Raw genomic sequence first — 14395 nt, forward strand, 5'->3', positions numbered from 1 at the left:
ATACTTGACACTGAGAGACATTGAAGGTGCCTGCCACATCAGTAGTGGGATCTGGTCTTCAGCCTCTTGATAATCAACACTTTAGTCTCAGGGTGAATCTTTGGCATGTTTGGAGAGGTCAAGTTGTGAAAGTGAAGTGATGTGAAGGTCTACTGTACTGGGGTTCTTTTTATACACACATGAGACCTAATTGATCCGTTATTTGTCACATGTGAAGCTCATATGACAAGACAACAACACTTATTTCTTTGCAAAAATTGACACAATGGGCTTTACCAAGCTTTGAATATTAGAATACTTTTTGACAATTTCATTTTGTACTGGAACATTATTAAAAAAGCTGTTGGGAATAAAACATTTAGAAATATATTTCAGCGGCACTTGAGGTCAATTTGTACACAAGCGACAAGACTTTTGTCAGGGACTGTAGATGAAGCCAACTCCATCAGATTTTATTGGTTTATTACATGGACGTTATTCAGACATTTATCTTGTCTATCATTTATCCCCTTTTGGTTAATCTTTTTAAAAATCTAATTATACCCTCTTGTTCCAGAAACCCAGCTAACGTGGACTGTGACACAGGTATATGTGAATGTTCCTTTACCAAAGATGTAAACATGTATGAGTGTGTCTGACTACATGTGATAGGAATTGGTTATTATGATGTGGGTTATGTTGCAAATTCCCTGAAATGCTTGACTTCCATTTTAATGTGTACAGATGACCACCCAGGATACACCCCCTTCACTTTCCAACAAGGATAAAATGACCTCAAGTAACCTCAAACAGCACTTTAACTCTATAGGTGAGACACAATGTCATTTACATTTTACATTTACAGCATTTTTCAGATGCCCTTATCCAGAGTGACTTACAATCAGGACTTACAGGGACAGTCCCCCTGGAGCAACTTAGGGTTAAGTGTCTTGCTCAGGGACACAAGTGGGTAGTAAGTGGGATTTGAACCTGGGTCTTCTGGTTCATAGGCATGTGTTTTAACCACTAGGTTACTACCACTCAATGTCGGAGGAAGTGCTTAAAATTCATGAATAAATATCACACCATTGGCAAATATATTTCATGACTTACAAATAAATGTAATATCGTTCCAAAATGCATTTCTCACCAAAAAAAAAACAACAAAATCATGTGATTCACAAATGCAGTTACATTTATTCACAAACCTATAAACCTGCGGTTACAAATCATTGTATATATTTGTGATTAACCTTACATTTCTTTGTGGATTTTTTAAACTGACGCTGCTGAGTTCAGAAATGCCAGGTAGCCAATTAAATGTCTCCAAAGTTCACACATCAACTGATTTATGATTTAACGGTGTTATAAAGGAATATAAAGGAAAATCCTGTGGTGTTTTGTGGTACTAACTGTGCTTCTACTGATTTTAAATGAAAGTTTCCCTGGGAAACTTGTGTTTTCGCAGTTCGTACCAAAAGCACGAATGTAGTGCAATGTTGTCACCATTAAATCATACTCACAAACATCAATTGATTTGATTGGCTAAAAACTTTTGATTGACATTTGATTTGTTACCTGGCATTTGTGAAACAAGCACGTTTATGGGTTTGTGAATAATTGTAATTGCACTGACATTTGTGCAGCAGATACATTTATTTTCGAGTAGAGAAATGCATTTAACGGTGTTACATTTGTTGCAGTGTTACATTGAGGCAGCGGTAGCCTAGCGGTTAAGGCAGCGGCCCGTATTCAGAAGGTTGTTGGGTCAAATTACTTTGCACATAAAAGCCACACATGCTTCTGCTTCAGTATGTGTGGAAGATAATGCTAATCCTGTCTCCAGATTGAACATTCTTAGTGCCCTTTCTTTTATTGGCAAGCTTTATCATTTTCACCACCATAGTTTACTGTGCCAGTAAGTATAGTTATACACTAAATTGGAGAACAAACTAAAAAATACATAATATCTCAGTAATAAAAACTATAATGTAATGTATTAAGAAATGTTATTCCTGTCCACTTACTTTGATAGGCCAGACTGACAGATAGAAGTAATTCATGATGTGTTTAGTATGCTCAAATTAAATTAATTGAGAAATACTTCAATGACTTATTTAATTAATTAATACATGTTTTTTTTTTTTAGCATTATTGTCATATTGAATTAATTAACAATGTCTCAAATTCCCATTTAGTAAACAATTATTTAAATGACACAATTTATTATACTTTTTTATGTAATCGTCTATTTTTGCCATTTTGGCACAGCATTCCATAAGGATGTGGCTGGCTATTCTTAACATAAAAAAAACTATTCCACCCTTTCAATAGTGCTAAAAACATATTTCACTGACATTTCAAAATGTATAGGTAAAAGGAGAGACATTCAATTACTATTCTTTCCTTTTACAGTGCAAGAATTTATTCCTCTGGGCCCAACGTCCAAGAGACATTGCAAGTCTGATGTCACTAAAACATTTGCTCACCCAAAGCAAGGTGCCATCAGGACTCCAGTGACCTCTGTTAGGCCTACTTTCACCACCACGACATTAAAAAATCAGCCAAAATTACCCCTGCAAACCAACAGGTCTCAGTCAGAAACAACACAAAGGACAGAGGACTTTCAGAACCATTGTACTGTAGTACTCCAGCGCCAGGGTGACTCCTCCAAGCTGCACCACAGTAGCAACTTAAATGGCAAAAACACTTCCAAGCAAAGACATTTGTGTACATCTGCATCTAAGCCTGGCCCTTCGTTCAATGTGGAGGACACTGATTCTATAAGTAAAGAGCAAAAGAACCTGAAGGTACCCAAATTTAACTTATTGGATCCTGTTAATTGTTTTTTTGTTTTTCCATTTCTTGCCTTGACAATTCAAGATAAGTAATGCTAAAGAACTGTACTATTGAATGGGCAATATATCGAATATACTCGATGTATCGAGATTTGTTCCATGTGTGATGTGCTATCACACATATTGTAAACATAACTATAAGCATTATTGTTAAACAGACAGCATTAGGGCTGCAACTATTGAATATCGAGTACTTTTTTTTTTCATTGAATACTCTGATAAATCGTTGTTTTATAAACAACTAATGCCTCTTAGGCATGTAAGGCCTCTTAAAATGAGCAAGCAATTTGCTGTTACGAACTCATTTAATCCTTCTGTGATACATTTATGGTCTACATGAAAATACAACTTCACAAACATAGGTTAACCTATTTGTCCTTAGTTTTATTCTATTAAAAAAAAGAAAAATGGTGTACTCCGGGCTATAATCCATCTAAGTACAAAGGTACAAAGTATTAAAAAGAAAATATAAATAATCAATTCAAGTATTATTAATTATCCAACTTAAACAATTCAGTTTCCAGCTGTATCCAATTTGCACACACAGGGAGAGGGAGAGACAGAAAATAATACAGGAAAACTGACACAGCACAACACAACGGGATGTCACATCTTCATATGTCACACAGTTCTTGTTTTACATAGCACTTTGATCCACTGTTTTGGTGGTCACTGCTTTGTTCATGGTAATACATCTGAGTCTGAACATAGAAATTGTCCTCATCCTCGTCTTCCTTCACTTATCCGGGTCCGGGTCGTGGAGGCAGCTTCCCAAGTAGGGAATCCCAGACAGCCCTCTCCCCAGCCGACTCCACCAGCTCCTCCGGCAGGACCCCAAGGCATTCCCAGACCTGACCGAAGATATAATTTCTCCAGCGTGTCCTGGGTCGACCTGGGGGCCTCCTGCTGACAGGACATGCCCGAAACACCTCCCCAGGGAGGCGTCCAGGAGGCATCCTAACCAGATACCTGAACCACCTCAACTGGCTCCTCTCGAGTCCCTCCCGAATGTCCGAGCTCCTCACCCTATCTCTAAGGCTGCGCCCAGCAACCTTACGGAGGAAACTCATTTTGGCCACTTGCATCCGCAATCTTGTTCTTTCGGTCATTACCCAAAGTTCATGACCATAGGTGACATAGATCGACCGGTAAATCGAGAGCCTTGCTTTCTCAGCTCTCTGTTCACCACAACAGAACAGTTCAGTGTCCGCATCATTGCAGACGTTGCCCCAATCCGCCTGTCAATCTCCTGCTCCCTTCTTCGCTCACTCGTGAACAAGATCCCGAGACACTTAAACTCCTCCACTTTCCCAACCTGGAGTTGGCAAGCCACCATTTTCTGGTCAAGAACTATGGTCTCAGATTTGGAGGTGCTGATCCTCATCCCAGCTGCTTCACACTCGGCTCCAAACCTACCCAGCCAGAGCTAAAGGTCAGAGCCTGATGAAGTTAGGAGGACCACATCATCTGCAAAAAGCAGAGATGAGATTCTCCTGCCACCGAGCTTGACACCCTCCACACCATGGCTGCACCTAGAAATTCTCTCCATATAGATTATGAACAGAATCAGTGACAAAGGGCAGCCCAACCCTCACCGGGAACTTACTGCCGGCTATGCGGGCCAAGCTCGCGCTCCTCTGGTACAGGGACGGAATGGCCCTTAACGAAGGCCCTTCCACCCCATACTCCTGGAGCGCCCCCCATAGGGTGCCGATTCTGTTGATCGATCCTGTCCTTTTCTCCCTCTACACAAGATCACTTGGTGATGTCATTTCTTCACATGGATTATCCTACCACTGTTATGCCGATGACATCCAGCAGATTCCGCACCACATCAGGATCTTGCTATTTACCTAGATGAATGAACTTCCCCTTGAGGTCAGAACAGCACCTTTTCAAATGGCAGTTCAAGACCTTCCTCTTTAGAGAATACTTAGATTAATTTATAACCTTCTTAATGTCTTGCTTATGTATCGAAACTACAATAGAGTGAATAAAAAGATTGTATTCTTAGTTGGGGGGTCCTAGTGAACCAGAATTGATCACTTCATTGATTGTAACATGGAAGCATGTTGTAAGTCGCTCTGGATAAGGGCGTCTGCCAAATGTCTTAAATGTAAATGATCGGACCCTCCTCTCCAGTACCTTGGAGTAGACCTTTCCAGGGGGCTGAGGAGTGTGATCCCCCTATAGTTGGGACACACCCTCTGGTCCCCCTTCTTAACAACGGGGACCATCACCCCAGTCTGCCACTCCAGGGGAATTGCCCCTGATGTCCACAGCCCTACAACATCCATAGCCATGAGATACCCAGGTCAGATCTCCACCCCCAGGGGCTCCACCGCTGTGTAGCTATTTGACTACCTCAGCAATTCTGCCCCTGATATTGGAAAGTTCATACCTAGGCATCCCAGCTCTGGTTCCTTCTTGGAATGCGCATTGGTGGGATTGAGGAGCTCCTCAAAGTATTCCTTCCACCGCCCGACTATATAGCCCCGGTCGACGTCAGCTGCTCCCCATCCCCACTCTAAACAGTGTGAGCGAGTTGTTGCCTTCCTCTCTTGAGGCGTCTGATGGTTTGCCGTTTGCTTTGGAGCCAATCGGTAGTCTTTCTCTATGGCTTCACCGAACTCCTCCCATGCCCGAGATTTGCCTCTGCGACTGACACTGCTGCACCCCGCTTAGTCGTCCAGTATCTGTCTGCTGCTTCTGGAGATCCACAGACCAGCCATGCCCTGTAGGCCTCCTTCTTCAGCCTGACTGCTCCCCTAACCTCTGGTGTCCACCAGTGGGTACGTGGGTTACCGCCACGGGGGGTACTGGCCACCTTGCGACCACAGATAGCAACAGCCACTTCAACAATTGCAGTGTGGAACAAGGTCCATTCAGACTCAATGTCCCCTACTGCTCTCGGGACGCGGTCAAAGCTCTGATGGAGGTGGGATTTGAAGACCATCTTCTTCTGCCAGGCATTCCCAGCAGACCTTCACTATATGTTTGGGTCTGCTAGATCTATCTGGCATCTTCCCCTGCCATCTATCCAACTCGCCACCAGGTGGTGGTCAGTTGACAGCTCCGCTCTTCACCCGAGTGTCCAAAACTTTTCCAAGGGACTCCAAAAAGGGTGGGTGCTCTGAGCTGTTATTTGGCACATAAGCGCAAACAACAGTCAGGACCCATTCCCCGACCCGAAGGCGCAGGAAAGCTACCCTCTCGTCCCCTGGGGTAAACAAACAAACTGGCTGAGAGTCTTGGGGCTTAACAAAAAGCCAACACCAGCCCTCTGCCTCTCACCCAGAGCAACTCCAGCAAAGTGCTGTGAAGTGATTGTCACTTGTGATACACAGCAGCACAGCACACGGTGCACACAGTGAAATTTGTCCTCTGCATTTAACCCATCACCCACGAGTGACAGGTGCCCAGGGAGCAGTGTGTGGGGACGGTGTTTTGCTCAGTGGTACCTCGGCAGATCGGGATTTGAACCGGTAACCTTCTGATTATGGGGCCGCTTCCTTAACCACTAGTCCTCCACTGTCCCGCAAAGGAGAGTGTCCAACCTCTCTCAAGGACTTGGGTTCCAGAGCCAATGCTATGTGTGAGACCGACTATATCTAGCAAGTACCGCCGGTTCCATTCCCACCAGAAAGGTGACGTTCCATGTCCCAATAGCCAGTTTCCTTGTCCGGGGATCAGACCGCCAAAGCTCCCACCTCGGTCTGCTACCGGATCCACATTGCACCGGACCCTTCATGTTCCTCCGGCGGGTGGTGGGTTCACATTTGGATGAGCCCATGTATCCAGTTCAGGCGAAAGCCCAACCACCAGGCGCTTGCTCACGAGCCCCAACCCCAGGCCTGGCTCCAGGGTGGGACCCCGGTAACCCTCCGGGACGGGTACACTGGCTCTTTGTTCTTCCTAACATGAATGGTCTTCTGAACCGTTCTTTGTCTCACCCTTTACCTAAGACCAATTTGTAATGGGAGAACCTACCAGGGGCACAATGTGCCCCAAACAACATAGCTCCTAGGATCATTAGGGCTCTCAAACTCCTCCACCATGATAAGGTGAAGGTTCAAGGAGGAGGAAATTGACATAAGGACTTGTGTAATCATTTAGCACAGTAAAACTGCTGATACATCCTGGGAAGGCTGTGTCTAAATTCTCTCTTCTCTGTTTTGTTTGAATACATGAATAGTCATTTGCCAAATCTCTAGTTTTCCTAGAATTTCAAATGTTTTATATCTATTTATAACCTCATGTTTTAATGTGGAAATGTCATGTTTTTCATTTTCTCCCCCTCCCCCCAGCACACTCTCATTCGGAAGAAGATCCCATCAGGTAATCAGTGCTGTCCTCATTGATCACACAATTTGCTCATCAGTGACTCATTATTATATTAGACAACTATGAGCTGTGCTGACTGTAATGGTGCCAAACCAGGGCTCTAGGTCATTTTTTTTGCACTGGTCTACAAACTTATTTTCTAATGTGCACCAGCACAAGAGTTAGGTGCACACAATTTTGGTTTTCATTGCATTTAACACTGCATTTTTACAGGTTCCATTTTTTATCACTGTCCAAATCTGTAATATTGACGTGTAAATGATTAACAGTCTGATTAACTTATTTTACTTATGAAAATGTGTGCTTAAAGTGCTTCACTGAGCTGATAAATTAAATAAAAAAGAAAATTTATATTAAAGTGCAAGTTTTTTAAGCCTTCAAACTGACCAATGTCAATTTCTAATGAAATACTATAGGCAGAGTTAAACTAGATGATCCTCTTGGCCTGATCTGTTTGCTGCTGCCTGTTGCTGAGAGGCAGCAGGGAGAGAGGACACTTGGCCAGTCCAGTGTTTTATATTCACTTAGGACTGCGCAATATAAACGGTATTTGATATAAATTTGGCCAATGGAAGAGATTTTGATTATAAAGTCCTACTGCAGAAATATTCGCTCCTCACAAAAATGACAGTCACGTCACCTGTGCCTACTTGCAGCAGGACACATTAGTTTTTTTCGTGTTTCCACGTATCCTTAAAAAAGTCTAAATTTTGAGTTTCCAAAAAATAAAGTCTTAAATATAATTAAAAATGACTAGTGATCCATAAATCTAGAGTTTCAATGTCTTAAAAATACCGCAGACAGACCCAAATAAAACAAGCATTCAATCTATCACATGCAGTGTGCGTGTCAATGGCCAATCTATACCACTCACCCAATCGGTTCCATGCCTGCGATTGGGTTCTAACATGGAAATGACATGGGGCGCTGCTAGCCTGTTTGGTGCCCTGTCCAACAAAGTCAAAATGATTTTAAAAAATCAGGAAGGACTGCATGATGAAATATGAACAAACATAGCGCTACTTAATTATTTGATGACAATATTTTTTATGTAACAAAGCAAAGTCTGAGGTGTTGAAAAAATTATGTGCAAAAAAATTATAAATGACTCATAACACATGCATAGCATGTTGGTACAGTCATGTTGTCTGGCATAATGTCAGATTCGGGCTTTTGAAAAGGTGTACTTGTCAGGCTCAGTCCTAAGGCCCGATTAAAGCTCTAACATGTTGCTATATCTGCTCTGTCTATCTGACGGGTCTAGACTTCTCACTTCTCTGACTGAGTGCAGCACAGACACATTAAGATCTATTGTTGTTATTATAATTTAATGTTACAATTGAGTTGAAATTGTTATAAAAATACATGTGTAAAACTGAAGCTTTCTATTGCAATGTTAGTTGTTCAGACAAAGAACAGAAACAGAACAGATTGTAAATACTGCTCTTTTTTTCAACAACTCTGCTTTATGTAATTGCTTTCATAACAATATTCAATTAAGTTGAATATGCCAGTTTGTTATAGTATAGTAATTCACTTTAATCATGTCCTGAATTTATCTACTTTGTTCTGCTTGTAGGTAAAAATAAGTTATGTCTGTTTGGAAAAAGACAGCGGGAAAGTGATACAGATGTACACCAGCACAGAAAACAGCGGTGTTGCAGTCTGGAGAAAGATGCATACTCACCTGCACCAAGACCTAATGTCACGAACCCACATCCTGATTCTGCTACACACTGCTCATCACCATTGTACATAAAGAATGCCTTTCTATGCAGCATTGAAGACAGTGTGGTGCACATTAAGGAGAAATGTTTTTGCAAAGCACATATTGATAGAGCTGAAGTAAAGAAGGAGTCATCACCACAATCTTCCTTCTCCTCCTCTGTAAATAGCAATGTTATTGCAGAACTGCACTGCCCTATCCAAGAATTAGGTGTTGTGGGTGTCTGTGAGAATAGTTCATTTGAGACGATCACTACTGGTAACAATAATTACACCCTTACTAATGATATAACTGGAAACCCTGGCACAGTTCCCATCAGCCAAAAGTTTCCAGAAATACAGCCCAAAACACCTTTGTTAGGAGGACCCAGTAAAGACCTGATTGAAGGAGCGATGACCTCCAAAGGGAGCCCTGTCTCAGGTGATGCCCCAGAACCAGATGATGAGAACCAGGATTCCTTTGAGGAGGAACTGACGCCCTTGACCCTCAATGCTGACCAGAGCTACAGTGAAAGCAGTGATGATGAAAACCTCCCGCCCTTAGATTACTTTTTAAATGGACCACCTTCCACATGCTTGAAGGACACTTTTTCTCAGCCTACAACAAAGTCAAAAGTGAGTTTCACTTAGTTTTTACTGCGCCCGAAAATACTTACTTACGCCCTAAATCCTTTTTTTTTATTTTTGCCCTTATCAATTGATGCGTTAGAGATTATATTTTTTATTTCTTTCTGTTTTTCTCTGTTTATCTTCCTGAGGTGATCAACACTTTGGATCAAATGCTTATTGAGAAGAAGAAGAATGAAAGGTGAGCTGTTGTTGGAAAGGACATATTAGTCTTGGAATGTGGGTTTCTGGAGCTGCCTGGAATAGCTTATTTAAATGTATTGTTGTGGTTTTTTTTTACTGTTTTGTGCTAATAAAGTATAATATATAGATCCCAGGAATAACCCGAGCGTTCATATAAAAAAGCACTGATTGGCTTATTCCCACTATTGTTAAAGATATTGGCAAGGTTTGTGTCCAATAGGTGGATTTCATGAGATGTCATGCCAATGTAAGACTAACATTTGGTGAATATATTTATATTTAAGTACTCACTCATCTTCATGAGATCACATCCAACATATGTTTTAATTAATTGCCTGTATTGCTATCTAGACACTGGGTCTACATCTTCTTTCCTCAATTTTTACTTCCTGCTCTCCACTAGAAATCACATGTCATCATAACCATCAGTCCTGACTAATCTAACTTTATTCTCAGAATAGCACCTCCTCTTCTGACAGCTATATCCTGTGTGTACTGTGCACTTCCTGCTAGACCTTCTTGTACTTTCCCTTTGAAAAATTTGCACTTTGTGCTCACCTAGGTCCCTTATACTCTGGATAACTCATCTCACTGACATATTTGAAAAAGTAATGTGAAGTAGAAAAAATACTGCAATGTAGAAAAATTTATGTGATGCACTGATAACCAATGCATGGCTAATCATAATAAAAATAAATCATGAGACAAGTGAAGGTTCACACCTTTAGATTACAGTAGATGAGATGAGAGAGAGCCAAAGCCTGAGGGGCTTTAAAAAACATAACACAATACTATTACTACTGATTGAAAATCATTTCATATCATTCCATTTTCTAACAGCAACAGATTATTTTTTCCCCACATACAGGGAGTGCAGAATTATTAGGCAAATGAGTATTTTGTCCACATCATCCTCTTCATGCATGTTGTCTTACTCCAAGCTGTATAGGCTCGAAAGCCTACTACCAATTAAGCATATTAGGTGATGTGCATCTCTGTAATGAGAAGGGGTGTGGTCTAATGACATCAACACCCTATATCAGGTGTGCATAATTATTAGGCAACTTCCTTTCCTTTAGCAAAATGGGTCAAAAGAAGGACTTGACAGGCTCAGAAAAGTCAAAAATAGTGAGATATCTTGCAGAGGGATGCAGCACTCATAAATTGCAAAGCTTCTGAAGCGTTATCATCGAACAATCAAGCGTTTCATTCAAAATAGTCAACAGGGTCGCAAGAAGCGTCTGGAAAAACCAAGGCACAAAATAACTGCCCATGAACTGAGAAAAGTCAAGCGTGCAGCTGCAAAAATGCCACTTGCCACCAGTTTGGCCATATTTCAGAGCTGCAACATCACTGGAGTGCCCAAAAGCACAAGGTGTGCAATACTCAGAGACATGGCCAAGGTAAGAAAGGCTGAAAGACGACCACCACTGAACAAGACACACAAGCTGAAACATCAAGACTGGACCAAGAAATATCTCAAGACTGATTTTTCTAAGGTTTTATAGACTGATGAAATGAGGCTGAGTCTTGATGGGCCAGATGGATGGGCCGTGGCTGGATTGGTAAAGGGCAGAGAGCTCCAGTCCGACTCAGACGCCAGCAAGGTGGAGGTGGAGTACTGGTTTGGGCTGGTATCATCAAAGATGAGCTTGTGGGGCCTTTTCGGGTTGAGGATGGAGTCAAGCTCAACTCCCAGTCCTACTGCCAGTTTCTGGAAGACACCTTCTTCAAGCAGTGGTACAGGAAGAAGTCTGCATCCTTTAAGAAAAACATGATTTTCATACAGGACAATGCTCCATCACACGCTGTGGAGTACACCAAGTACTCCACAGCGTGGCTGGCAAGAAAGGGTATAAAAGAAGAAAAAACTAATGACATGGCCTCCTTGTTTACCTGATCTGAACCCCATTGAGAACCTGTGGTCCATCAAATGTGAGATTTACAAGGAGGGAAAACAGTACGCCTCTCTGAACAGTGTCTGGGAGGCTGTGGTTGCTGCTGCACGCAATGTTGATGGTGAACAGATCAAAACACTGACAGAATCCATGGATGGCAGGCTTTTGAGTGTCCTTGCAAAGAAAGGTGGCTATAATGGTCGCTGATTTGTTTTTGTTTTGTTTTTGAATGTCAGAAATGTATATTTGTGAATGTGGAGATGTTATATTGATTTCACTGGTAAAAATAAATAATTGAAATGGGTATATATTTGTTTTTTGTTAAGTTGCCTAATAATTATGCACAGTAATAGTCACCTGCACACACAGATATCCCCCTAAAATAGCTAAAAATGAAAACAAACTAAAAACTACTTCCAAAAACATTCAGCTTTGATATTAATGAGTTTTTTGGGTTCATTGAGAACATGGTTGTTGTTCAATAATAAAATTTTTCCTCAAAAATACAACTTGCCTAATAATTCTGCACTCCCTGTAGTTCACCACTCAAAAGATTGGGTAGACTTTTTCAGTCAAAATCAGGTCTGCACCTCCAAACTTATTTCTTAATCAGCCTCCAGGTTTAATTAACTAAGATTCAATGCTTTTTCCATTAACAATATGTTTTTTTATGTTTGTGCTTAATAAAGATATGAAAGATTCAGAAAACAATTAAAATTAAGAAAACCATGAAATGGTTACATACTTTTTCTTGCCAATGTAGATTGATATTTTTTGTGTAGCAATGGTAAAATAATGCATATAAGATGACGTTTTTTGGTGTATTTTGCAAAGTGAAATTCATTAACATTAACAAGTTTTAAAAAGCCTCAGTCACATTCAAATTTGTGGTGGAAAATAGGAACAAGAGTGTTGCATCAATCTGACAATCTCCCTTACAGGATGAAGGAGGACAAGATGAAACTGCAGCTGACATTGGAAGATACTGACCCAGAGGAGGGTCAGGATAGCCTGAAGGAGGATATCACACTGGAGCAGAAGTATGACATTGCAGATTTGATTTTCACTATTTTGTGCTGATGCACACTGAAATTGTGGCAAGTTTTATAAATATATGTTAACCTTTTAACATATACCTAATTGACATCACTAGGAATATAATCCAGAAGTATTCCCTCTCCTCCGGAAAAATCAAAGATGTTCCCCCGGGAGAGGTGGTGTTCTCTCTGTCCAAATTTGCTCAACTTTTTAGCCACCGCAACCTGCTTCAACCCACCCTCCAGACAACACCCTCCAACCCCACGCTGGCAATATTTCTCAGGTATGGGATAATGGGTTAAACAATGCAGTTATTTTTTTACGCATCTTAATGCATCTCTTGTGGTTATGCATTTACCTGTTAAGGTGAGGTGAAATTAACTAGAACTTTTGCTTTTTTCACTGCGAAAATATTAATCATAAAAAGAACACAAAAAAAACACAAAAGAACACATTCATATAGGCTTAGACCTAATAAGTGTAGTGGCAACTGGATCCATGGATCCTGGGAGCTGTCTACCATGGATCCTGGGAGCTGTCTGTAACAGGAGAGTGCTGTAAATACAACAATATTTCTTTCTTGTAGTAAGGCACAGCTATTGTGTTCCTTACTGTTTCTATAATTGGCCCAATGAGAACATGTATTGAAAGTTATTAATTGCAGTTTGAAAAGAAAGTTTCATTAGTTTTGATTTCATCATTGAAACTCATAAGGATTCAGAGCTGGCTTTATATAATGCTTTCAATATTTATTTGTTTATTTGCAGGGCAAGTCCTGAACAGGCTTTGATGCTTGTTAGGGTTGGGCTTCTTAAGAAGGCCTACACTTCCTGTTCTTGCCACCCAGAAGTTGCTCGATGGCTTTTCCAGGTAATCACCAACCTGTTCTGACATACTTAAACTGCTGTTATTGCAACTGAATATCTGTATTTTGACCACAGTACCTTTATTTTTTCATAATTATTTTTTGTGCCCTTTTCCTTGAAAGATGATGTCAGTTCATCCGAGCCCAGCCACATCAGCAGATATCTTGAGCTCTTTAAAGCACTTAGCCCTCGTTGCTGCAGAAAGTATTGGTATGTTCTCTATGGTAATGTTGAATGAAATCATTTGGACAAATATTTTCAGATCAATTTTTGTGTTGATGTATTAAATCTAGTCCAAGACTATAAGCATTTTTGAATGGAGAACTTCTCTTTGGTGTAGGCTTTATCCATGAATGGGAATTTAACATAATGATAACATAGATGAGTATCTCACTATGGTGTACACCCTCGGCTTGACCAAATGTGAAAGCACCAATGAAACCACGTTCGTTGTGGCTTGACCAATCGCAGCAGCAGGCAGGGAGCCCTGTATATGAGCCCTATATGAGTCGCTGCAGTCCACTCGAACGGCCTTCTCAAGCATATTCCCTGCCTCATGCAACCAAATGCAAGGAGTAGAAGTGGTGAGATAACTCACTCATGTTACCAAACGTTCTCTTTGAAACTTTCATTTTGTATTTCACTATGGGAAGCATAATGCCAACTCCCATATTTCATATTTTTTATTATTACTTCACTAAGTGAAGGCGCTGTAATGTCGAGCCTATAAAATCGAATAAATGTGTGCAGCGTAGCCCAGCTAGCTGCAGCACAAATATGTAAATGTACAGAATAAATCCCAAGAGGTAGCCATCACCATGTGGAAAGAGTCCTAAGACAGGAAGCCACCAATGCAATACACCAGACCAATCACATC

At 41.0% G+C, this 14395-nt stretch overlaps 1 protein-coding gene across 2 annotated transcripts in view; it reads left to right on the top strand.

Moving 5' to 3' along the window:
• slf2 (SMC5/6 complex localization factor 2) overlaps window positions 1-14395 on the top strand; it is a 31820-nt gene that overhangs the window by 3457 nt on the left and 13968 nt on the right. For both annotated transcript variants that reach the window (XM_028970010.1, XM_028970011.1), the window contains exons 2-11: window positions 557-585; window positions 724-808; window positions 2395-2789; window positions 7145-7175; window positions 8761-9521; window positions 9665-9714; window positions 12556-12654; window positions 12768-12935; window positions 13420-13522; window positions 13641-13728. In XM_028970010.1, coding sequence (XP_028825843.1) covers window positions 724-808; window positions 2395-2789; window positions 7145-7175; window positions 8761-9521; window positions 9665-9714; window positions 12556-12654; window positions 12768-12935; window positions 13420-13522; window positions 13641-13728 — 1780 coding nt within the window. In that variant the 5' untranslated portion in view covers window positions 557-585. The remainder of the gene's footprint in view (window positions 1-556; window positions 586-723; window positions 809-2394; window positions 2790-7144; window positions 7176-8760; window positions 9522-9664; window positions 9715-12555; window positions 12655-12767; window positions 12936-13419; window positions 13523-13640; window positions 13729-14395) is intronic.

The sequence above is a fragment of the Denticeps clupeoides genome, chromosome 2, assembly GCF_900700375.1.
Source record: "Denticeps clupeoides chromosome 2, fDenClu1.1, whole genome shotgun sequence".
In the NCBI taxonomy this organism is placed as follows: Eukaryota; Metazoa; Chordata; class Actinopteri; order Clupeiformes; family Denticipitidae; genus Denticeps; species Denticeps clupeoides.